Source organism: Amblyomma mixtum, chromosome 3 (genome assembly GCF_055824585.1).
Source record: "Amblyomma mixtum isolate Tamu chromosome 3, ASM5582458v1, whole genome shotgun sequence".
Lineage (NCBI taxonomy): Eukaryota > Metazoa > Arthropoda > Arachnida > Ixodida > Ixodidae > Amblyomma > Amblyomma mixtum.
In genome coordinates, this window is record NC_143014.1 from 152,535,009 (window position 1) to 152,559,123 (window position 24,115).

Genomic DNA, 24,115 nt, shown 5'->3' on the forward strand with positions numbered 1-24,115 from the left:
CTGATGTGAAAACGCACCAATTATTTGCACTGCCTCCATATAAACAATGTTGTTGCCCTAAAGTCTTACTGCCAAAGACCACATAAGTGGTTTTTAGGACAGCAAGGAAAGCACACTGTAGCAGTACCAACATGATTTGTCATATTAGTTCTGCTACGATATGCCTCCTCCCCCCCAAAATAAAGATGACTTAATGATCTATAATCCTTGATAGCCTACAACAACAAAATTACTCAAATAGAGCACTCTGGTCTTGACGCCAAACATAACCACTGCTTCCATGTGTTGCGTAAAATGATCCACGAAATGCGAGCTCTGAAGTCCATACAAAGATTTGCTAACAGGTTAATATTTTAGTATAATGACACTAAACCTGTACTTGCATGCTTGATTTGAGCGCACATCGACCGACAACGAAACGAAGAAACCGAAATACGGCAACCGCAAGCGATGCATCAGCGGGGAAACACCCTACAGCAAGTGCTCATCTTGGTCACCGCACATGCGCCTGGTGACCGCTCCGGTCGAAGGTACTACATTAAAAACCACTAATGACAACAGATCAGGGGCTTCACCGAGAACCGAAACTAACGACATCGGGATACCAACTTCCCTACCTGCCATTTTGAACTCCACACAACCGTGTTGCGAACAAGGATACGATAGCTCGGCGCTCTCAGGATGGTCTTCGCCGAGCGGACTGCGGGTGTCTGCGGCGCTTTGCGAAGTCGGCATATACGTGAGAATCGCAACCTTCGCTTAAACAGCGTGCAGGCGAGCGGCGGCCCCCAGAACTACCAACATGGCTCCTCTCTTCTGACACAACATGGAAATCTCCGAAGGCGTAAAAGCAATGGCAATAAAAAAAGGAAACGGAGGGAAGGGAAGGGACGAAGAGGAGAACGAAGGCATCGATCGGGGCGCTCGGCTAAGTGGACGCCGCGAGCCTGCTTCCCAAGCAGCTGAGAAGCCAGAACGTTTATTCAAACAACACATCGCAGGTGTGTGCTCTACGCTCGTAATTTCTAGCATATTTCGAAATCCTTCAGCCAACAGAGTGCTTGCCGGGCTGTAAACAAGCAAACCGCAAGCGTGAACGCTGACAAGCGGCGCAGGGCGACTGGTAAACATGTGTTTCCCGCATCCCGCAGAGTCCCAACCGTTACAAGGCAAGCAATCAAGCGCGGACAGAAATGCATTTCACAAAATTCAGGACCACATTTCAGAAATTGTGTTAAATTTCCGCCAATCACGACCGGTTGCAAAGTAAGGCCAGCTTTTCACAGAGTACGGCACCGAATGTCGCTAGAATGCACAATGATGATGTAAAGCAGTGTAAAGCACGTATGTACCAACCGAGAACACAAGTATATCTATATAAGAACATTACACCGTCCAAAATATAAAGAAGCACCATCCTAAAGCCTAAACAAGGATCACACACGGAACAAAGCTACAGCCCACAGATTGGCTCAAGGCCCATGTAACCACTATGAACCAAAGACATTATTTCTACAAAACTATTTCGAAGGGAGTGCATTTAGATTTGACACATTCGTCAGCACAGTTCACAACAAACAGCATCAGCTAGCTATGAGAAATAGAAAAATAAGTCGGCCGTCACTAGGTTCACAACCTGACTGATGTGGGTAATAAGCTAAATGTAGATATTTCACGCGCATGTATGGCATGCAACAAAAACAAGGCATGTTAACGAACCCTTAACAGCTGTTATCAGGCGCCCGTGAAAAGTCAACGAACACACGAAAGTTGACAAAAATAACCATAAGCCAGCTCAGAAACGTAGAAAAATAAGCCAATCGTCACTATGTTGACAACGGGACTGATTTGTGTAGTTAAATCAATGTAGCTTTTAAGGTACACAATATAAAAAGCAAATACATAACGCGAAAACATTTTTTTGCCGGTGTTATCAGGCGTCCTAGAAAAAAACAAACGAAGGAGCCAGTGCGGTGACAATGTACGACTAGGAATGCAGACGCATTTAAGCAAACAACTGATGCTCCAAGGGATACATTTTAAAAACAAAGCCTCCCGTGGAACCAAACAGTGACAGCGCTAGCGCTGTTTGGTTCGAACGAAAGAGGAATCTGCATCAAGTGACAGCCTAGTTCTTTAGCTCCCTCTTGTTTGTTCTACGGCGTTCCACATAACACAAGACACCATAAACGCAAGCAGCGTTGAAGCGAGGCAGTAACTTAAGGCAAACAGACTTCTATGTTCCGCGAAACGATGTGATCATGGTATGTTTTTCACCGTGGATGCGAGTATACATACACATTAGTAGCGACACCAACAGCACAACAGAGCGTGACAGCACCACACATTTCAGTCACCCGACCATTAGAAAATGCGTTGGGGTTATCCAACAGCCTGGCCATATGGCCTGACAGTGTAAGTAGAAACTATATTGAATAACGCGAATAAAATAAATACATCTTGAAGGGTCCAGAGGCCACAGCTTCAACAAATTCTTTCACGCCGAACGCTGTCGCAGACAGGAAAACACCCACCAAGTTTCGAGGTCGCAAGATTAAAGTCGTCAACTTTCCATACTGTTCGCGGCAGATCGCTCCATAGATTTAATCACATAGCACGAAAGTGAAATAGGTGAGAAAGTGAACTTGCAGCGCTGAAATAAACTACTGCAACTTTGGCGACTCAACAGCATGCAAATAGCGTTCATCGAAACGGCTGAAGGGCTGATTTCAATGCAAGCGGTACAGACTTACTTGCTCGATAGTACTTTTCACGACGGCTGTAATCAGCTGACAACAAGAAAATAGGATGTCTTTCGCTAGCAGACGCCTGGTTGCTTGTACTGTTCGCCGAGGTGGCGCTGGTAGATTTGTCACCTTTTAAAACGTTCGTTTTTTCACCAGTATCAACAAAGCTGGTCACTGTAGAAGCCGCCATGACACTTGTGGCTTGGTTCGCCTTGGCTCGGCTAGCACGGCTCCGGAACCGAAACAATCTTTGTGGGGGGGAAAACAAAAAAGGAAAAAAAAAAAACCTCATGGCAGAAACGAGAATGCGCGCGAATAGATACAAAAGAACGGTGTTGAGAAAGCGATATAACGTCGCGTTTCCCACCCCCAACATTAGTTTCGCTTAACGAGTACATAAAAAAAGCACCGTCTGACCTCAACCATAGAGAATAAAATAAAAATAAAAAGCTGTACAGAGGTCGCTGCTCTTTCACGCTCTGTCGTTCCAGGAATCCGACAAAGTCGTTATCAGCAATCTAAGCGCCCCCCACGGACCCCTTCGTTTCCTGAGTGGCAGTTAGCCCGCCCATTGGTCTGTCCCCCAAGAAAGGAACAAACATGCCAAGCCGTCAGCAGGGAGGTGCCCCTCGCCTTCTCGCACAACTCCCGTATAGCCTCTTGCCCTTTTTTTTCTTTTTCCTTACTTTCACGGCATATGTCTTGAAAGTAGCGAGTTGTCTGTGTCCAAGCACGGCGCAGAAGGGGAGAAAAAGAAAGAAAGAAAGAAAGCGGTTTGAAGGGCAGCATGTTTTCAGCCGTTCTCCCCACCGCTGTTTTGGTGGGCTTGGAAGCCAGGGCAAAATGTTGTCATTTTAAGCCTTCTCCGTGGAGAAGTACGTCGCTTCACTGCGAAACAAGCTACAGTCACGTATTTCAATCGAGGCTAAGCGCAGATCTCGAGCAATGTATTTCAAGATTGTTATGTGTCTGTGCTTAACTTTGTGTTCGTGGTTTAAACAAGGAGCGACTGCGGAAAAGGGCAGCTCTGCGGACGAACCGGAGATGGACTTCGAAGCAATTCACCAAAACATCGAACATGTCATGAACCAGCAGATGCCTCACAAAGAAAAGGTAAGAAGTAGACGCAGCGTTGGCCCCACATGCAAAGTAGCGTACACCTTAAGGAAGAAAAAACAGCGTAGAAACATAGGGCGAAGAAAGAACACGACGGCACAACGCGCTGTGCTGGTGAGTGCTTTCTTCGTCCTGTGTTTCTGCGTTGTTTTTTCACATTTAAGATGTACCAACTTGCCCAAGTATCCGCCTTAACATAGCATACACGCTCAAGGGCGTCCGCAGAATTTTTTGCAGGGGGGGGCCCCATTGGTCGTTGGCGCCGGAGGGGGGGGGGGGGGGGGGGGGGGTATATTCGTAGCAAAAAGGCACTATTTGCGGAGTAAATTTATTTATTTATATATAAATAAAAAATAAGTAAAATACGCACATGAAAGAAAAATTACAAACAGCAAATTAAAGCGCGGCTAGGAGAGATACATTAAAGTTTATTAACGAAAAAACAATTAAAATTAATAAAAAATACAAAAAGATACTATCACTTCGTGGAGAAGTGCTCAGTCTTGCTGCATACGGGTTCTCGACTCACCCGGATTGATGACCAGCACACAGCACAATATGTTCACAAACACGCAACTACAGTCACTCAGTCAGTCTTCCTTGAACAGCAACTGTAGGCGCCTCGGATTTTGCTGGGCGAATTGTGTAATTACACGGGTGATAAATTCATTTCTGTGCTTCACTACACGCTCTCGGTGCATAGTCATCATACACATTGAATGGAAAAACGGTTGAACGCGTACGTTGAAAACAAAAGACAACTATATATACAACGAAAACTTCTTTACAAGATAAATGCACGCTCGCCGCTTCATACACCTCGCTCCATCTTGCTCGCGCATCCGCGCAGTCGAGCAACCGCACACACACTGCTCGCCGCTCGTCGTTTTCTCGTCCGCTGTCTTGGTTGTGCTGACCTTCGTTGACAACCGGCCACTAAAAACACCGAAGCACAAACACAGAGGCGCGCACACGTGCAAGGGCTTACTTGCCGCAATATCCCCGAATGCGCACTTTGGGGGGTGAAAGGAACGCCTCGTGACTTCCGAGGGGAAGGAACACTCGCCACTCCGGTCGGAAAATTTGTTGTTGTGTTTTTATGGGGTTCAGAGCCCCAAAACGCATCAGGCTATGATGGACGGAGTAGTACAGAGTTCCGGATAATGTCGACCACCTGGGTCTGGGTCTCTTTACTGTGCACTGACACGCACAGTACATGGGCGCTGTTGTGATTTGAGACCCAGCCAGAGGTTACAGGCGAGCCAGGCAGGCGCCATCGGTCTGCGTTGACCAAAGGCGCTGGTTTTCGGAGAAGACGCAAGAAACGCTGGTGTGGGGGCGCCTCTGGAGACTGCGTCGCCGTGAACAAAAGCAGCTAATCCCCTTTGCCGAAGATTCTGAAAGCGGCGCTTCTACCGAACTGCGCTCTCCCGTGGATCGGAGGAGACAGCGAGCGGCGGCTGCGGCGCCAACCCACCGCCCGCTTGACCCTGAGCAGCCCGACAAAGCGGGGGTGGATACGGCTGATTTGTCCTTCCCTCCTGAAGAATTCATCGGTGGCCGGCGTACGAACGTATCCTGATTATAGCGAGCGACGAAGGCGAAAACAAGATGTTCTGTGCACTGTCTGCCTCCGTGCCGCTATCTCTCTAGAGATCAAAGAAACAGACACCGATCGTAAGAAGGCTCAAACACATGCTCGCCGGTGCCGCTGTATGTCTGCAACAGGTCGCCTTTTAGTAGAGCTAACGATGGCGTGGTTTGAAAACGGTGGAACGACGCCCGCCCGGACGCGGCATTTCGCAGATGTGACCCAAAGCGTGGAAGCGGGGCTGCTTTTACCCTTTTGGCTGAGCGCACCACCGCCCCTGGCGTGCGGACATCACTCACGGTTCGAGTGAGTGATTTTCCAGGGGGGTGCAGCCGCCCCCCCTTGCCCCCCCCTCCGGACGCCCATGTACACGCTGCTGGCAGGTTATCCGTACATGGCGGGAGAGACGTGCGTAGTTCTCTGGTTTTTTTTTTGTTTTTTGTTTTTGAGGGCAACTGAGCAAGTTTCTTCCTGCGAAGCGATTCTTCACCGCTTCCCTATTGTATGCACTCCACAACGGTATCTCGGCTACTTGAGAAACGTCTCACGTGCCCCATCCCAAGTAGCACCGAAACATTACAACACTATTGCATTTTTGTTTTGGTCAGGTGTTATTTCGAAGTTCCTAATGTCTTTTTTTTAAGTTTTTGTAATGTTACAAATAAACGTTATAATAACCTTCCCCTAACGTTAAAAAAAAAACATTTAAACAACATAAATTTAACATGAATGTAACACTCTTGAAAATGGCTCAGCCACCCTGCGCCAGCATGCAGGTGATGCAGGCCCGCTAGTTGGTAAGCCTCACAACATCACAACGCTTTGCAAATACCAACAACGAGGGCGACACTTGAGCTCCACAATACAGTACAACATGCAACTCATACACTCCCCTCTGAACGGAAGCATGGGGTCAAACTTATATAGAGCCGCCACTGGAGGGTGTCCCATGGGTGATACTGGCGAATGGGTAAGAAGCAAAGCTTAGTGACAAAATGATGGGATTGTGCATGCAATCTATGGGAGGCGCAATCAAAGAGGTTTACAGTAGAGCTCACTCATAATAACGACCGCAGTTATAACGAACGCTCGCTTATACGAGCGAGTATGGTGTTACCGTCAACATATGGATTAAGACAATGAGACTGCGGCTCAGATACAACGAACGAGCGTAGCGGCGTAACTCGGTTACGAACGAAGAGGCGCCGTAATTCGGCCAGAAGTCGAAAAATTCCCGCATCGGGTAAAAGCGGAGTTTGAAGAGTGCCTCCGAGTCCCCGTGACACCCGTCCTCGGAAATAATGTGGGAACCTAAAAAGGCAATAGTAAAGGCGAGACACTACCGCCAAAACTGCACAGTCTTACAAAATGGTGCCGTCAAAAACGATTGCCTTGAAAGGTGACACCTGCGCTGGTGGAAGGCACCGCACACTTTCCCGTTGACGTGCTTCTGTACACGAGGATGAACGGCTCGACCGGCGGCTGTCCTTTGTCATCGTCAATCCTAGCACACTGCAGTACTTTGAGAGGCATGGGTTTGTATGCTGCAGGCCGAAGACAAAGGCCTGCATAATGAGTCGTATATTGTTGTCATTCGAGGACCGTGCATAAGTTTCATATCGGGGATGAACAATATTCTCGTCGAGTGGCTTGTCGAGCTCTATTATATGGCACAGCGAAAGAAAAAAAATAAGAGCTTCTGCTCGGGCTTAACAGCTTTGCTACGCACCACGTACTGCCTCTCCGACTGTGGCGACATTTATTGTTTTTCTCGCTACCGAACGAAGAGCGCAAGATTCAGCCATCGCACATGGGCGTCATTCAGGCGCTCAAGATGTCCTAGCATCGGCGCCATGATACAGCGCATGCTGATAGCATTTGATATCGTCGTTCCTGTTCGGATAACTTTGGTCCCCACTGGGTCTGATGGTACTGATGGCGGAGTGCACTGGAAATCGCTTGCGTAAATCATGGTTTATTGGCAAAGTAGCGACTGAATGCGCTGTTGAACCTCCGTTTGATTAGACGTATATGAATTTGTAACAAAGCGTTGTTGATGCACTGAAGGCCGCACATGATTTCGCCTGGGACGGCTTCGGGAGGTGCGGATTATAACGCCGGCACTGAAAGTGATACTGACGAAGCCATTGTACGCGATGTACGAGCACTCCCCGGCTGCCATGAATCTGAGCGGAATCCGCGCGACCTTCGTTGCAAATGGGCTCGACTGTAGTTGCAATGTACTGCTATAGTAGGATACAACTTAAAAAGATAGCCGTTGGGAACACTGGCCCCGGTCCGCGGCGTCATGTATTACTGCGCTGACCAATCACAACAGTGAACAGAATATGATTTTTAATGTTTGACTGTATCAAACAAACCAGAGGCATCAAATTTCTTGAGCTTTAATTTAATCATATGATTAGCTTCTTCTTTGGGTAACAAGAAAAGCTTTTACAACCGCCTACTTTTTGTAACGAAGGAATCCTATTAGGCGGTCCTGAATGTGCACACAGCTTCACTGCAGACTTAAGTTGTGTCCGACTGTAGTTGAAAAACATGTTTACGGCTAGAACAGTCGGAAAAGTGGTACCCTGTGCTTTAATTATATTTGTAATGTTGTTCTATAGTTATGATTAAAATATTGTAATAAAGTTCACAAGGTTATATTAAAACAAAATTTTACTAGGAACGTCAAAACAATGTTTATTGTGCAGCATATAACATCATTGGTTAATTTATAACATTGCAATAACATTTGAAGTGAGCATAGGAATAATGTTACTAACGTTTCTGGTATAATGATATAACGTTATTTGTTAATTTTTAACAATTAATGTAACGTTCCAATGGAACATCTAAAGTTAATGCAACTTACGTAACATTATTATAACATTACTGTGATGTTCAGTGCTATCTGAGCCAACATCCGAGCCATCTTTATTGTTTGAAACCGATGGACTGGAGTTCACGTACGCCGGCGCAGCTGTTTCATTAGACCATTTCATTTGTCATTCATATGAGTATATCGCTGCATTTCATACCGCCAGACCAACCAATAAAAGGCTGTATGATTATAAAGTTGCGGAGCTTCTAAGCGAAGTGGTGCTGTCACTTCTGTTAATGTGGTCAAAGATATGTACTCTTGAACTCTACTTCCGCTCGAACGGCGTGGTGTTAGTGTCATAGGTTAGGGCCTGGTGCATTTCACAGGATATTACACACATGTAGGAGTGCGATCCAGAGCCTCATTTCAAAACCTCATACAATGCTTGCTTTGACCTGTGAAGCGGTTAAGCAATTCAAGTATTTTTTCCACGCTTATTAAGCATATTATACGACACAATCAGCGGTACTTGTTGATTGTTGGTACTGAACCTCGGAAATTAAGCAAAAACATTAATGAAAAGGGACTGAATCAACCTTTACTGGTTGCAATACAAACCTCGTTAGGCCTGTCGACCACATGACTAGTTGTGGCAGCGACTGGAATTTGTGCAAGGATGCTAGCAGGACAAAGTGTAGCAACAAATATGTCATTGCAATAGCATTAGGAACGACCAGAAAATTAGCTGGGATTATGTCAGCGCTTCGTGAGAGTGCAATCCACCATGCAACAACATGGCACCGAACATTAAAATAATGTTTAAAAATTGTTATGTGAGTTACAGTAATGTTATATGTTGAATTTAAGTCTTATTTTATGTTGAACAAATGACTTTAAATGTTGTGTCATAAACATTAGTTTAACACTCAGACCAAAAATTTCGCTAATGCCGTCTTCTAAATGTTACCATAACATTAAAAATTAACGAATACAGTCGAGCCGGCTTGTAACGAACCTCACGGTGACCCTGATATCGTTCGTTGTATCCGAAGTTAGTAGCAAGTAGACTTGTCCTATCCCAGACAAAATATACAAACTCACACAAAAGTGGCGTGTATTTATTTCAAAAGTGCGTTGTGCATGTCGGTTTCTTCAAAGTAGGCCTTATCAAGCCGCTTTCTAAGCTCGCCCGCGCGGTCATGTGCTCCTGGCCGAAACCATATACCTGTAGAATAGCCGTTTTAGGGACACGATAAATGCAACAGCGATTGAGGCGTTCACGGCTACAAGAGGTAAATCGGCATCCTTGTCTGCTATGCTCGGGAAAGTTGTAAAGACGCAGCGACGAAACTTGCAGTTATTGTTACATTGTTACAGTTATGACGATAGCATGTCGTAAACTGCCACCAAGTAATAATTTTCGCTGTGAATGGCAGTTCCGTTGATCGTTAGTTTCGTCCCCCTCGAGGACACAATAATACCGGCAGGGGTTTCAGAAAAAAGAAAAGTTGGGGCCCGTTCGCTCCCGCTGAGTTTCCGCTGCAAACATTTATCTCAGACGAAACTGTGCACAAACTCATAGATAATGTACCTAACGCACGATGCATACCCTCAGCGCCCTTGAAGTGGCCGCGCCGCGATCAACTGACCAAAGAAAGAAGGAGAGGCCAGGAGGAGCAGGAGGACAAGAGGAGAAAACGAGGGGTAAACAAGCCCATCGCATCACTTCGCTGCTAACACCATGTCTTAATGTGTCCCTCAGAATAATTAGTCTAATTATCGATTTACAATTTACATCATTAGATAGTGATAAGATTTCAATCGACGGACATATCAATGACGCATTCCATTACTTATGAGGATCAATTCTTCATGAGGATTCGAAGGGCAGACACTTTATGAAAAGTATCTGTTCGAAAACCGTGGTCATGAAGCCTTTAGGAGCCGCCCTCAAACGTGAGTATGCATTAAAAGGCCTCAGCTACTCACAGATAGGGGTATTGAGTCTAAAGAGTATCGTGACTGTAAATGACGCGCGTTCTATCCGTACAGGTCTGCTACGACGTGGTGGGCTGCTTCGACCAGAAGGGCCTGCTAGCGCACATCCAACTGCTGCCCAAGCCGCCCAGCGAGATTGCTACTCAGTTCCAGCTGCACTCGCGCAGTGGCAGCGACGTGCTCGACATCTATGCCGCCGGTGGGATGACCTTGTCGCGAGCCTACAGGCCGGGCGCACCGCTCAAGGTCCTGGCGCACGGTCTAGGCGGCAGCGGGAACCTGACCTATCTGCACCAAATGAAGGACGCATTTCTCAGGCTGGTGGGGAAAAGCGCCTGTGCCCATCGTTTATGCTCCACATAGCGTGATTTACCTAGCACCATGGTAATTGGCTACACCTCACTATTCAGCACTGACTATTCTTCATCTGAGCACACGGGAATACACACACCAAAAGAGAAATCACCAGTTCGACAACTACAGGTCCGATATGTATAAAATGTGCGGCATCTAAAGGGAAAAGTTGAACTGCATAGTAACTAATGGAAGCATAATTTTTGCTGGGGTGCATAAAATATTACGCGAAAAAGTTGAACATTGCAAAATTTTAAAGTTTTGATATCGTCGGCAGTTGCTACAAAAACGGCTCAGATTCCATAGGCATATAGTTTGGCTTTTCCTTAGAGTGCAAAGTTTTATGCGCATCAGTGGGCCGGGAGTATGCATATATGTGCAGATCTACAGATGGGCAGATCTATAGATAGAACCCACATTCAGAAAGTAAAATCGGTATGGGGAAAGAAGAGAAGCTTCTTCATGTAAGGGCAGGTTCTTGTTTAGTTATGTAGCGGACGTCGTCTGATAGTTCGAGTGCATAAAAGCAACACAGCTTTCTGTCTCCATTACCTTCTTACCCTGCTGCTTTCTTCTGAACTTTGCGTGCGTATACTTCTACATATCGTTCTTTTTCTTCCCTTATTCCTGTTTTCTAGTTCGTTACCACGAGTACAAAGCTCTTGATCCTCATTCTTCTCTCTAGCTCTCGGCTAGGTGCACCTCTCCAAAAAATGCTCACTGCCTGCCGCAATTGTAAGTGCTTGACTTTTGTAAATGCGTGCTGGCAATACGAAGCCAATGGCAGCGCGAGCTTCTTCAACGAATCTGCATTCGCAGGCATGCCCAGATCTCTTCGTAAGAGGTGGGACAAAGTTTATCGAGTGCCCGTTCAAGTCTTCTGGGTAGCAGGGAATAATATGGCATACAATTCGCCTCCCCCCCTCTCCCCTTCCTCATATTTATAAGGGGTGTACTGCTCCACTTTTCCTCCCATCTGTGAACTGCAATGTCTGCAATGCTCCAAAAAATTGAAAATTGTGTTGCTTTTTTTTTGTTTTTTTTTGAGGAAAGGAAATGGCGCAGTAATTGTCACATCTCGGTGGGCACCCAAACCGCGCCGTAAGGGAAGGGAGGAAGGTGGAAGTGAAAGAAGAAAGAGGTGCCGTAGTGGAGGGCTCCGGAATAATTTCGACCATCTGGAGATCTTTAACCTGCACTGACATCGCACGGCACACGGGCGCTTTTGCGTTTTGGGTTCGAAGCCGGGAACTCCGGCTCCGTAGACGAGCGCCCTAACCACTGAGCCACCGCGGTGGGTCACCGAAAAAGCATATCTCGGTGTCTGCTGCGCATGCGTTGGAAGTACGTGTACACATGAGATGAACTCATGCATCGTATGGTGGGCTTCAATACGCTAGCTGCTTCTGATATACCTTTCGTCTCTTGCTGCGGGTGCTATGATTATTGCTGTAAATATTATGTCATCGAAGATGCGGCTCATATACCGAGCTAGTAAGTGCGCAGGAATAGATATTTTCCCTGACCCTTGTCTCGCTGTCATTCGCGAGCGACCTCTTCCTCGAGCCGTCGTCGAATGTGCAGGAGGACGGCAACGTGGTGGTGGTCGACTGGGCTCGCGGTGCTTCCCTGCGGGACTTCGTGCAGGCGTGCGCCAACGCGGAGCTGGTGGGCCGCGAAGTGGCCTTCCTCGTGTCCTCACTAACGCACAACGGACTCGTGCTGCCTTGGAACGTCCACTTGATTGGCTTCAGCCTGGGCGCCCAACTGATGGGCTTCGCTGCTAGGAGGTTGGCACGCACTTACGGACTCAAGGCTGGGAGACTCACGGGTACGCAACCGTGCACTCACGAGGAATGAGCACGCTCCGTCAGATTGTAGCCAACATGCCGATAACTCGGAAGGCGTGGGGCCGAAAGAAAATGTTAAGTCGACTGTACAATGGCTACTTCTCCGTGGACCGGGCCAACGGAAACTCTTAACAATTCAGTACGTTACGTATGAGATTCCGCTTTGCTTGGAATTGGAGTGTGGGGATATAAGCACGTGCGCCATACGATAGAGCACGTAAGATTAGCTTTGGCTCTGCAGCAACATTTGGCTGCCATGAGGCTTACAGCATAGGAAACGGCAAGTTCAACAAGCATTTCGCCGCTAGTAAAGCTATAGTAAAGTCTGGCATCAGTCCGGCAACCGCTTGTACTGCCGCCTTCAAGCATGTATACTCGAACGCGTGGCCTGCGAAACCGATAGCGCCGCAGAGTATTGACCGTCAGGCGACATCTGCCGACAGCGGATGCAAGTACTGCCCATCCCGGTTTGCGCGCCGCAGCCGTAGCAGATGCCTCTGTTATCGACTGGTGCCACAGCAGACCGTGTTGCTCTTGCAGCTTTCAGACCTCATGACCAATGATCTGTGGCGCCGGTGGTTGTGCAATCCACGCGGTGGTACAGCCTTCGTCAAAAGTTTAGAGCCCACGGGGTTTTATTTCTTGGCCACGCCCAGTGCTTAAACTCAGGGGTGTCTCAGACTCCCCCACCAATATTGGCAAGGGATCTAGACCCCCCGTGCTAGAATGTAGAGGCTGTATGAATCCGAAGCAAGCAACCATTTTTTATTGTTCTTTTCAGTGGCGGTCAAAACATTTATTCTCTACAGTTTGCAAAATTTCGCTGCGATATTTAGTAATAATCATTCACATGTCTTCTACAACCCGAGACGGATAAAAATACAAAGCTGGCAGCAAGGGTGGAAGAAAAAGGAAAACCCGTGCCCTCACACCACCAGTCAGTCCAGAGCTGGTCGCTCAGGCACAAGGCTACACAACAACAACGAGCACACTGTCAGAACGTGAAGATCGTTTGTTCCAGGTGTGTGACATAAACTGAGCAAGCAACGGCCTTTATAGGAATGATTTTTCATCTTCGTGTAAAACGATGTGTAAAAGAGGCCGCGAGCCGCTTTCTCTCTTTTTATGTTATTTTCGTCTCCACCTGTGCTCGAATCACTAGAGACCCCCATTTGATGGAGCCGGTCTAAGCACTGGCCAAGCGTTGTGACTCATAATGCACTTAAAACAGCAGCCAACTAGGGACACTACACAGCAAGGAGACAGGACACGAAGCTGCATTATGAGCCAACTAGCTCAGATCCAGATTAACCTTGTGACTCATTTGCATTCCCAGCCTTCCAAATCTCTTGAAGATGGGAGCACCACTGGTCCTCACCCTCCAAAGGTTTGGACTTCCACGGATCCGACAAGAGCCTGGCCACTCGGCTTAGAAGCAAACCCCTTTGCTTGGGCACTATTGACAAAAGCTGTACGTTCGCGCTACTACGACGGCGTATTGAACAAAGTTATTAGAGGACGGATGAATCTTCCATGCTTGGTTCCTAAATTCAAACCCATCCCTCCCGCATGCGAGGCAGGTCTTAACTACATTATAGTGTAGACAATTCCTTAGAGCGCTTGGGCGTGGCCGTACTGCTAGCTAGTCTATTGTGTGCACCTGGTGGAAGCGGCAGTCTGAACTCTTTGCGCACGTTCGCAACAATGCAAAGAGTTTTGGCATCTGCATGCACAGGACGGAAAGATCTGTAGCACGTCATTCAGTCTGACGTTATATTATACAGAAATGAACGCGTGAAGAGTCGGGATTGCAAGCGATCGCTAAGGCTGCATTCTTTCTTTGTTTTATTTGTTGGTAATAAGGGTTAAAATGCGTTAACGGCTCTGCAAGTGAGCGAAATGCTCAACGGCTAAACTTTTTCTGCACAAACACGAACGTAATCGTATTACAGTTTCTTACTGCAAGCCAGAATAAAGTTGTAAAAAAGGTGTGAGAAGATCACCATGACGGTTGAGGACGAAAAATCTCTGCCACCATGGAAAATACAGAAAGAGAACTTACGACAGGGGTCATTTGATTTATTTTCTTTCCTTTGTGGTACCTATTTAGCCTATTTTACCTATTTAAGGTTTTAACCAGCAAACATTCGTCGCTAAAAAAAAATTAATCTGTTAAAACCGGAAAGCATCGATTTCTGGGCATGCTGAGGCTAGCCGACGACCGTTCTCGCCAAGAAACTTTTCCACTCCTTTTCTTACCTGCAATGAGTACGTCCTCAGCAGAGAAATGCTGAAGAGGTACTCATTGCAGTACCGCTGATATTTTAAACTCACGTAGACGAGGATATCACAGCAATGGATTGTTTCGTCAGTTTCGTCCTTCAAAGAGTGCAGTGGGCATGGCCGAGCACTCAAACGCGCGGCCGACTTGATTGTAGACAATTTTTGTCATTAAGACTGCAGTGAAGCTCCGCCCACATTCATCCTCGACTTAAACGTTTTTTGTTACCTAAACAAGAAGCTTATCACAATATAAAAAATATGAGCTCTTAGACTTTTGATACGTGGATTGTTTGATATAGTCAAACAATGAAAAGCTGATTTCGTTTACTGTTGCGATTGGCCAGCGGAGTAATACAGGACGCAGCAGACCGCTGCCCAGTGTTAGCAACTGCTGTTTTTCTTTAAGTTGTATCCTTCAATAGACTGAATTTTACTAACGGATGCATGGAACGTTTCTTTTCTGATCGATGGTGAAAAACGGTGTTGTACGGTGTTTTGGAGTGAAATACTTGGAAAAAGGCCTTTGGTCACCGCGCCCTCCCTCGATGGAAAATCCATCCTCGAGGGACCGAAATCCGCCTCGTGCGGTATAGCCCATTGTGGCCGCTTTTTTCGGAGCGCCTGTTCAAGATCGCAGTGACGGGATTTGAAGGCACAAAATCCTTTCCCAAACCATGCAACCCTAGGAAGCCGAGGACCAGGCCGGGACATAGCTTCTACCCATTTTCAGAAAACCGGTGGGTGTCTGGCCGGCAGCAGGAGAAAAAATCCACCACCTCCTGAAGCTGAGGCGGGGGCTACAGGCTAGTAGTGCGAGACGAATGCAGCCTGTAGAAGCTTTGCCGGAGCTCCCAACTTGCGTCGTACAGGGTCAGTGCTGGCGTCGTCACTCGGTTGTTACGGGAACTCAGGGTGGCCGTTGGTTGCTACTTTACGCCAAATTGGATACTTTACTACCTCATCTGGTGATGAAAATTTCGGGTTGGCTACCTGGCTCCTTTCTGGCTACTTTGAACTTCTATTTTGGCGCATTTACTTGCCATTTTTTTAATTGCACCATCAACGCCGCAAGGGATGGTGCGCATCGAGGCACCCTTACGAGCGGCTAGGGTAGCTATAGTCGGATACAACTTAAGTCTGCAGTGAAGCTCCGCCCACATTCACCCTCCGCGCACAGAATTCCTCCACGACGAAAAAGTAGTCCGCTGCTTAGACGTTTCTTGTTACTTAAACAACAAGCTTATCACAAGCAAAAAATTATGAGCTTTAGAATTTTGATACATGGGTTGTTTGATATAGCCCAATATTAATGAGCTGATTTAATTTATTGTTGCGATTGGCCAGCGGAGTAATACAGGACGACGCGGACCGCTGCCCAGTGTTAAGAACTGCTGTTTTTTTTTTAAGTTGTATCCTACTATAGGGAACTTACATGAGCCGCAGCTCGACTCTAAAGCAGGCGACGTCTTCAAAGAGATTTGACTAGACGAAGGGGTCATGAGAGAGCGCTACGTCCAGTTCCTGAGGCAAATGGCGATACAACTCCTACAGCGACACTTCGGAGGCTGCGTGCCATCAATCCTGAAGATATAGAAAGAGTGATCAGCTGTGAAGGCACTGAACCTGCAGCTGTATTTTTTTTGGGGGGGGGATGTTCCTCCATCGAGCTTGAGTCAGAAATACGGCAACTGCAAATAATTAACGTGCACTTGATCACACATCATGCTCGAGTTTATGGCACGCAGCGAGATCACACAAATACACTTCTGGCTCATGCCCCTTTCCATGCTGATGCTGAGTGTGCGCTATTCTCTGCGGACTTGACAAATAGACAGATGTGCAACCAAATGAAGACGGACTTCCTAATGGCGATTCCACGAATCAAGTTCGGCTTCAAGGCGAAACAGCTTCCGCGTCCTGTAGTGAGTTGTTGCTAAAATTTGACAAAATTAATCTTGCAAGATCCCTATTTACGCGCACTGAGCATTTAATAATTCATTGATTTACTTGAAATGTGCATATGGCTTGAAGACCAAGCAGAAGGGCCAGTTTTTTTTTGTGATTCTCTCGAATTGATTCAAAAAGCTATTATTTATTGTTCTTTAATAACATAATATCGCTTCCGTTTTATTTGGCTACAAATTTGGTGCTAAAAAAAATAAATGGCGTGGCTACTTTTGGCTACTTTTAGCTTGAGTTATGGCTCTTTTTAAAATTTGCCTAACGGCAACTCTGTTAAGGGCAGTACGTGCGTGTTAAAAGGCTCCATTGTCCCGAGTATGTTCAACAAGCGTTTTCGAAGTTGAGTACCGTCAACACAAACATGATGTTGCATTTAAACAAGAACAATCAACAAACCCACTACTACAACCAACTGCGCATTGCGAATGTCGCAATAAGATGAATGTTTGTAAACTTTGAAAATTATTTCCGCCGATAACCACTGCTTTTAGCTGTTGCACCGTAGAACTAGCTGAAGAACACTGGTTTTCCAAAAAGAAATAAACGCCGAAGAACCTCCGCTGATTTGTCTCAGGAATAAACACCGAAAAGTACACGCCTGGTAGTTGAATCTCGTTATAACGAAGTTGAAGGGACTCGGCTATTACTTCATCGCAGCCGTAACTTCATTATAGCCCGTGTTGACCGAGCTCCCAAGGGGAATCGTCATTCCTTCGTTATATCCACTATTTAGTTTTAAAGTGTTTCGTTTTAACGTGTTGCAATCGACTTCTTTTTTCTTCTCTAATGTAAAGAATGTGCTTACATTGATTAGATGGCCGCGAGTGCAGTGCAGGAAGGTTGTACACTACGCAGCTTTGGATTGCGCCGCACCACTATTTGAGCCCCGTGGTCTGCACCCCCGCAAGCAGGACGTGCTGTACCTGGATGCAGTACACACAAGTGCCGGCACCAACCTGCTGATGGGCCACGTGGGGCTGCGCAAACCTTTCGGCCACGTCGACTTCTACCCAAACGGGGGAATCCAGCAAAAGGGCTGCATGGGAAAGGGTACGTATGCTTCACTCGAGAGGCCTCGGCTATCGAGGATGTCGGGCCCTCTGAAGACGCAGAGGCTATAAAGAACTCCAGGGATGTTTTACGACTTTGGTTCCCTCTTCATTTTCCGTTCCTTCTTGCGCAACTCCTTTCCTTGCGAGGCCCAGCAGTGGCGTTTGTTTTTATATGTTTCCTTTTTAACACGGGCGCGGTAGCGGAGAAATTTAAGAGCAGGAGTCTGTCTTACGTGTTCGCTGCGGACATTTTCTGGCTACAAAAAAAAAATGTGATTAGATCTAAGCTTACGGGCTTAGCGTATTTATCAGCGAAAGCTGATGACATTAGCGATCGAGAGGTGTGGAGTGGCAGGTCCGTTTGACGTTTCGTAGGCGACCGTCTGGTTGGGCGTCTCACAGGCCTGTCTTGGCGTCTATACGCTCACGTGCATACTCGGCCTTCTTCCGCTTGCGGTCTTTTGTTCGATCATTTTCCGGGCACATTTCACGCACTCCAGGGCCCGCTTGTACAAAGCAAATAGTCTAGTTCCCAGTGTTGTCTTATTCGCACTCTAAGCCCTGAGTTGGTTTTGAGGAAAGGAAAGGCGCATAACTGGCTTACTGCGTCAATGGACACCTCAGTCGCGCTTTGAGGTACGTGGCGGTGGTGTCCATCCAACGCGTTACACAGCTGCCATGGTACCCCCTAAATTTCTTCTACTAAATGGCTTGTACAAAGCTATTACAGTTTTCGCTGTCAAACTACTATGCCTTTCATGGGAACCTTTGCATAGAGAGCTGGAAGAAGCTGCATGCCATGGGCGGAAACGGCCAGTCCATACTTCGTCACAGCGTCTGCCGCGCTTCAACAATCCGCACTCGGTTATGATTTGTGCTCGCATGCGCGTATCTGTGCAGGCCTGACCTGTTCGCACCAGCGTGCCTACCTCTTCTTCGTGGAGTCGCTGAGCCAGTGGACGCGCTGCCGCTTCAAATCTATCGCTTGGGCAGAGGGATGCCGCTTTTTCAGCGGCAAGCGTTGCGGCCGCGGTCCTACTACGGGGCTGGAGTTCGGCCGCATGGGCTACTTCAGCCCGTCGACGAAAGCTCGCGGCGTCCACTACCTGGAGACAAACCCGGAACCGCCCTTCTGCAAGGAGTGAGCAGCAACCCGGCACTGCGATGCTCTGAAAGACGAAGCAGTGTCGCCTTTCTACTTCTATGATGCACACTACGCTTTGAAAACGAAGAAAAAGCGTTCTTGGAAATAAAACTACGGTCGTTCAATAAGTAGGCTGCGTCCAAAGCATCCAGGGCAGCTTGCATTTGTTTGCACTTGAAACACAAAACACGTGCTCGCGAAAATGTGCGGAACGCTCGCGCTACTACGTGCTCTGTGCTTGTTGCACGTGTGCATGTAACAGTTCACCCAGCAGTATGGCAACGCGCAGAAAGCTCTTTTCGAAAAGGTAATCGTGTTGTTTACGCAGAGGAGTCAGAATCCCGGCCCTTTGGCTTGTTGCGAACACCAGTGGCATGGACACGGTGTCACAAGTCATGCGCGACCAGCTGTTGGAGACTCCTGTGCGAGTTCTTGCATCTAGTCGCATCAGCATGCGCATAGAAAAGCTGGTGGAAAACACAACGCAAACCAATGCTGCTAAATCGGTCGTACATTGCGGCGTTGTATGGAGGCGACGAAAGAGGACGCCATTCTGTATGCTTGAAAGAATTTCAAAAGGGGAGGCCCAGCTTTGTCATTTAAATGGTTTAGACGCCTCCATCGCAACTGCCTTCAGGTATTCGCGTGAAGCATTGTGCGCACCTGGAATCAAAGGTAAGCGTAACATGGTTGTAAGGGCGCTGGCGTCCCATAAGTTCAAAATTCGAGTCTGTGGGGTGTCCATGCTCAAATATGGCCCTAAAACGCACTCGCAGACACCGCGTACGTCTTCATCTCTTCTTCTGACATGGTTTTATTCAGGTAAAAATAGAGGGAGCAGGTGCAGTGTCTCTGTTCATGCGGATTCCTTCAAGTGTATTTAGTACCAGTTGCGATAAATTCTGACCGCACTCAATTCCACGTGTAAAGTAGAAATTTGTGTGTTTAGGCAGCTTATCGTTACTTCTGCCTGGTTGCGCCTCATGCACTTGACCAGTGTTCGGTGATCGATTAAGCTCAACTCACGTTATTTCCTAAAAGCAGGCTTTGCGGCCGTGCTGCATTTAGGGCGCTCTTGGACATGATGTCTCTTTCTCTGAGCAATGTTCCTTGAAAACGCAGGCCTCTTATTTATTTATTTATTTAGAACATACTGCAGGCCTACAGTAGGCCCAAGCAGGAGGGGCGAATACATAATATATGAAAAAAAGAACAGGTTTAGCAAAATTGAAAAATGTTAAATACAAGTTGTAACACAAAATACAGCAATAAATACAAGGCTCAGATGCAAAATACAAAAAGTAAACGTAGAAATAAATGGCTCTCAAATTAAATGCAGTGAAGAAAACATAGAGTCAAAAGAATCAGCTCTGGTTAAGAGATCTGGCGGACACCTGTTCCACTCCTCAATAGTGCGTGGAAAAAATGAGTATTTAAAGGCGTTAATCCTAGCACTGTAAGGGATTAATGATTGTGTATGATGATTTCGTGTTTGGTGCGTAGTGTTAGGTTTGAGGAAGGGGTCTGCATTCATAGACAGTTTATGGTTTTTTAGTAAGAAAAGTAGTTTCAGTCTTTGAATTTTCCGCCGCAGCTGTAATGTTTCAATACCGTGAGTTCGCATGAGGGTCGTTGGTGAGTCAGTTACACGATACTTTGAAAAAATAAAACGGACGGCTTTGCGTTGAATCATTTCAAGGGCCTCGATGTTACGTTTAGTGTAGGGATCCCAGACGGTGCACGCATATTCTAGTGATGGTCTTATTATCGAAAAGTAGGTTAATTTTTTAAGTTCAGGTGGGGCAAGTTTTAGTTTATGTCTAAGAAAGCAGAGTTTACGAAAGGCTGAGGAGCATACGTTTGATACATGTTTATTCCAGCTAAGGTTTTTCGTTATTGTAACTCCTAGATACTTGTACTCGCTGACTTCGGTCAGAAGGTGAGATGAAATATTGTAAGGAAATGAGAAGGAAGCCTTTTTGTTAGTTATCGTCATGTATACTGTTTTCTCTAAATTTAGCTTCATGTCCCATTTATTACACCATGTATGTATGTTCTGAAGATTGGAGTTTAGTAAAACTTGATCATCTTGGCAAGTAATTTAGATCGCAATGGTAAAAATAAATCTCTCGCAATGCATGATCTCCAGAGGCGATACGATTTGGAAGAAAAATGTGGAAGCCCTTGTTTTCTGGGCGTGCTGAGTGGTCCAAAATTAGGCTCACTGCGGTTGACTTAAGCTCTGCGATCTAAATTGCAAATTGAGCTCTACATGAAGCTCATCCCTCCGATGAAGCTTGTGGCATCCGAGTAGTTCTCACGGCTAACAGTAGAAATTTCTAGCGAGATGTCAAGCTATGACACCGCAATCGACTTCCACGGCGCTTCTCGGACAAAGTATTGTATAGGTCCACTTACCACGCTGTCGGTGAGGAACATGTCATGCCCTCTGAAGTCGTTCCAGCGTTAACATCTGAGATGCACTGGGAGGCATACGACGCACGAAGGCCATTACTCAGGTAATCTTCCGCCAGAGCAGCATTTAGGGCGCTCTTGAACGTGATGTGCATTGCGCTGAGCGATTCTTCCTCAATTCCTATAATTCGCTCAATGGTCATATCGACCCTAGGGAGCTGTTCCTCGTTGACAACAGTTTCAAAGACATTTACGTCATAATACTCATGCAAGCCTTATTGAAAAGGCAAAAGGTGTTCCACAAGCGTCAGTTAATGGCGGACGTGTCAGACAAAGAGAGAGACTGCATCAATGGCCGCCCACGACAAGGCGCATGTGCAAGTCGAGATGATGGCGCGTCAGCAACATATCACTGAAGCTATGGGCTAAAGCGGATCACTTGTTGCTACATGGCCGAATCGGATGAGGCTTGAATGTGCGTCTACATGAGCATTGTATTTTCTCGGTGGCACTATTTCTAATATTAGTGCCATAATTATTTCGGCTAGTGTACAAGTCCTTATAAGATTCCTTTGCTTCTTTCACTTTCTTATTCACGGTGCTACTGACATTGTTGTCTTTGTATTTCATACGTACAGCTGATTTCCGTCCATTCCTAATGCCGTCTTTGCTGCTTTCTTGTTTCCTTCTTGCATTAGTGCTTACTGAGTCCTGTCAATGTTATATTCTTATGTCGTTTATCTACCACTTATTGCGTAATTTTGATACATCTGCTGGTTGTGCCTTAGTCATGGGGCTAGAGACATTTGTGCTTCAGAGTTTCTTATTAAAATTCCTTGTTTTTTGGAGAGCTTGCCAGTGTCCTGCCCAGCCCCCGTAGCTCCTGCTTTAACTGCCCACTATATGATTTTATCGGTAAGGTTTTCATACACTGCTTCTACGGCATCCTTGTCTTTCTCGGTTAAAGCCAAATACCTGTTCTAGGGTGAGATGATAAACCACTGCACTTTCCCCCTTACCGCCAACTCGTTTATCTGCTTACTCTGGACAAAATTTCTTCGCACATTCAAAATCTAGGCTAAGTCTATAGACCTCGCCTACACCTCACCTCGGCTTACGCTTCTACATCTGGCACCACGCGGGAACGCAATCTATTGTACAGTTTATATGAAACTTTGGCCCATTGAAAATACAGCCCTCGAAGTACAAGAGAAAGGCCCCATGTCCACCCGCTGGTGCACCGCGATAGCAGTGTTCTTAAACAAGCAACCGATGAACGAATTCCGCTCCAAGCCTGTCACTAAGATGACAGGCCAATGAAAATGGCCCAGGCAACGCCAGCGCCAGCTCCAGAGTATCGACTGAATTACGACTGCGTCAGCAGGTGATCTACCGCGCTCTGCTTGCACAAACCGCTGCGTCCGTCGTTTTTCGCACACTAACAGTTCCCAGGCGCGAGTTTCGCCGCCATCAGGTTGCAGTGAACGCAAATAAACGCTATGAGGCGTCCAGTCTTAAAGTGTTGATGAAAAATAAGTCCGTTTGATAGGTCGCTGGGTTTCATGGCAACCGAGACAAGTCTCAACAAGAGAGTGCTACTCTATACCTTTGGAAGAACAATAATTCTATTGCTCAAGGTGATACAGAAGCCGATTTCTGAATTTAATAGCATCACGTTAAATGACAACTGAATCAGATAGTTTACTCCATTTCTGAATTGTTGCAAGTAAAAATGATTTGTTAAAACCAGAAGTTTATCCATGCAGGAGTTTTATATTCATGGTGTTGCATAAACGACGCGACGTGCGGCTGGTGGACGAAGGAATGATTGGCGCAGTTGGTAGATGTTGTAGCAAAGCTCGTGAAATAGGCACAGTCGTGATATTTTGCGTCGAAAGGCTAACCTAGGATGTCCAGACAGCGTTTCTTCAACTAGAGAATCAACAGATCCCAGATGTCGAAAGAATCAAGATTCTATGGCTATTCATAAACAACAAAGGGAACAACGGAGAAATAATTCGGACGCTAAACACTGTTACAAATCAAGCAGCACGCCTGATCAGCCGAGTGTCGGGCTGGAAATTCGGGGTCAAGTAGTGAGAAGTTATAAGACTATAGTTCAAGCCTTGATCACAAGTAGAGTCGCGTCGCATATTCAGCACCTTACCTAAGTGGAAGAAGAGCGACAAAGAAAAAAATAGGCACAATCATACGGAAAGCGGTCAAGATAACCCAAGGCCTCCCAACCAACGCCAGCACTGCTAAAAGTATGAAAATGGGGGTTCACAACACTTGACGGAATCATTGAGGGCCAAATCTCGTCGCAGATCTCCAAACCGGTCGTCGGGCGCTCGAACGCCTCCGCATAGAATGTCAACTTCACAGCTGCAGAGGAGCGACTTTGACCCACACATCTTACAAACCATCTCAGTCCCACCGATCCCAGGAACATGCACCCCGAGTCCCACAGAAGTAGGAGATTAGCCAGATCAAAAGATATGCGAGAAAGGTGGGGCTCCCAAGAAGAAACAATATATGTAGATGCAGCCGGACCCATCGAAGGGGCCATGACTCAGGCGTGCACTGACCTAGAAGGTAAACTCCTAAGAGCAGCCTCCACCAAATGCACAGATATCACACCAGCAGTAGAGGCGGAGGTGACGCTCGCCATCTCCACGAGAAGCCCCTACGCTAACAAAGACTCCCAAGAAACATGATCATTGGGCAACTGTGGCCAAAGAGCGCCAAGGCACAAGGTGTTTTCGTCTACTCAAGG

General features: G+C 46.7%; 2 protein-coding genes across 6 annotated transcripts in view; one reads left to right on the forward strand and one right to left on the reverse strand.

The window, feature by feature from the left end:
• Window positions 1–2,954, reverse strand: part of LOC149352395 (RUN and FYVE domain-containing protein 2) — a 68,221-nt gene extending 65,267 nt beyond the window's left edge. For 2 of the 4 annotated variants that reach the window (XM_089581559.1, XM_089581560.1), the window contains exon 1: window positions 662–2,745. In XM_089581559.1, coding sequence (XP_089437685.1) covers window positions 662–735 — 74 coding nt within the window. In that variant the 5' untranslated portion in view covers window positions 736–2,745. The other 2 variants (XM_089581558.1, XM_089581557.1) reach the window with 2 other exon arrangements.
• On the forward strand, window positions 909–18,925 carry LOC149352396 (pancreatic triacylglycerol lipase-like). Of its 2 annotated transcripts, XM_089581562.1 has the most exons (6): window positions 909–1,001; window positions 3,751–3,860; window positions 10,334–10,600; window positions 12,218–12,464; window positions 17,584–17,778; window positions 18,681–18,925. In XM_089581562.1, the coding sequence occupies exons 2-6, from the start codon at window positions 3,792–3,794 to the stop codon at window positions 18,923–18,925; spliced, it is 1,023 nt and encodes a 340-aa protein (XP_089437688.1). In that variant the 5' UTR covers window positions 909–1,001; window positions 3,751–3,791. The 2 variants fall into 2 exon arrangements, with proteins under 2 accessions (XP_089437688.1, XP_089437687.1); XM_089581561.1 differs by lacking the exon at window positions 909–1,001 and having other exon boundaries at window positions 3,434–3,860.
• The last annotated feature ends 5,190 nt before the right edge of the window (window positions 18,926–24,115 follow it).